Source organism: Geospiza fortis, unplaced genomic scaffold, assembly GCF_000277835.1.
Source record: "Geospiza fortis unplaced genomic scaffold, GeoFor_1.0 scaffold739, whole genome shotgun sequence".
NCBI classification, from domain to species: domain Eukaryota; kingdom Metazoa; phylum Chordata; class Aves; order Passeriformes; family Thraupidae; genus Geospiza; species Geospiza fortis.
This window is the reverse complement of record NW_005054900.1, coordinates 1,800-2,997: the sequence shown is the minus strand read 5'-3', so window position 1 is coordinate 2,997 and position 1,198 is coordinate 1,800. Positions and strand designations below refer to the sequence as shown.

The window sequence follows — 1,198 nt, the reverse complement described above, 5'->3', positions numbered from 1 at the left end:
TGGAGGGATGGATGGATGGATGATGGATGGATGGATGGATGGATGGATGGATGGATGGATGGATGGATGGATGATGAGGAAGAGTGGGGTGGAATTGCCCGGCGAGGTCTCAGCACATCAGGGGGCTGGGGGAGTTGGAGGGTGTCGAGGATCTCCACGTGTTACGGATTTCCACGTTTTGAGGATCTTCAGGTATTGGGGGGATCGCCAGGTGTTGAAGGTCTCCAGGTGTTGGGGATCTCCAGGTGATGAGGATCTCCAGGTGTTGAGGATCTCCAGTTGTGGGATCTCCAGATGTTGGGGATCTCCAGTTGTGGGATCTCCGGGTGTTGAGGATCTCCAGATGTTAAGAATTTCCAAATTCTGATTGTCTCCACGTATTGAGGATCTCTAGTTGTTGGGGATCTTCAGGTGTTGAGGGTTCCAAGTATTGAGGATCTCGATGTCCCTCAAGGGCATTGGGTGGATACGTGAGGGTGAGGTTTGGGGTTGATGGACCATGTAGAACATCTTGGGGTTCTTTGAGGAAACCCTCATTTTCCTCAAGGACATCTTGGGATTCTTTGAGACCATCCCAAGGTTTTTTGAGAACATCTTGATGTCCCTCAAGGACATTTTAGGGTTCTTTGAAGAAACCCTGATGTCCCTCAAGAACATACTGAGGTTCTTTGAAGAAACCCTGATGTTCCTGATGTTCCTCAAGGACATCTTGGGGTTCTTTGAGGAAACCCTCAAGTACATCAAGGACATACTGAGGTTCTTTGAAGAAACCCTGATGTTCCTGATGTCCCTCAAGAACATCTTGGGGTTCTTTGAAGAAACCCTGATGTCCCTCAAGAACATACTGAGGTTCTTTGAAGAAACCCTGATGTTCCTCAAGGACATTCTGGGGTTCTTTGAGGAAACCCTGACGTTCCTCAAGAACATCTTGGGATTCTTTGAGACCATCCCAAGGTTTTTTGAGAACATCTTGATGTCCCTCAAGGACATTTTAGGGTTCTTTGAAGAAACCCTGATGTCCCTCAAGAACATACTGAGGTTCTTTGAAGAAACCCTGATGTTCCTGATGTTCCTCAAGGACATCTTGGGGTTCTTTGAGGAAACCCTGACGTTCCTCAAGGACATTTTGGGATTCTTTGAGGAAACCATGATGTTCCTGTTGTTCCTCAAGAACATTTTGGGATTCTTTGAGGAAACC

General features: G+C 47.1%; 1 protein-coding gene across 1 annotated transcript in view; it reads left to right on the top strand.

Annotated features, from left to right (window-relative positions):
- LOC102043769 (bromodomain-containing protein 2-like) overlaps positions 1–1,152 on the top strand; it is a gene marked incomplete at its 3' end in the record, with an annotated part of 31,577 nt that extends 30,425 nt beyond the window's left edge. The window contains exon 11 of the mRNA XM_031065586.1: positions 548–1,152. Within this exon, the coding sequence (XP_030921446.1) occupies positions 548–1,152 (605 nt within the window). The remainder of the gene's footprint in view (positions 1–547) is intronic.
- Between the last annotated feature and the right edge of the window lie 46 nt (positions 1,153–1,198).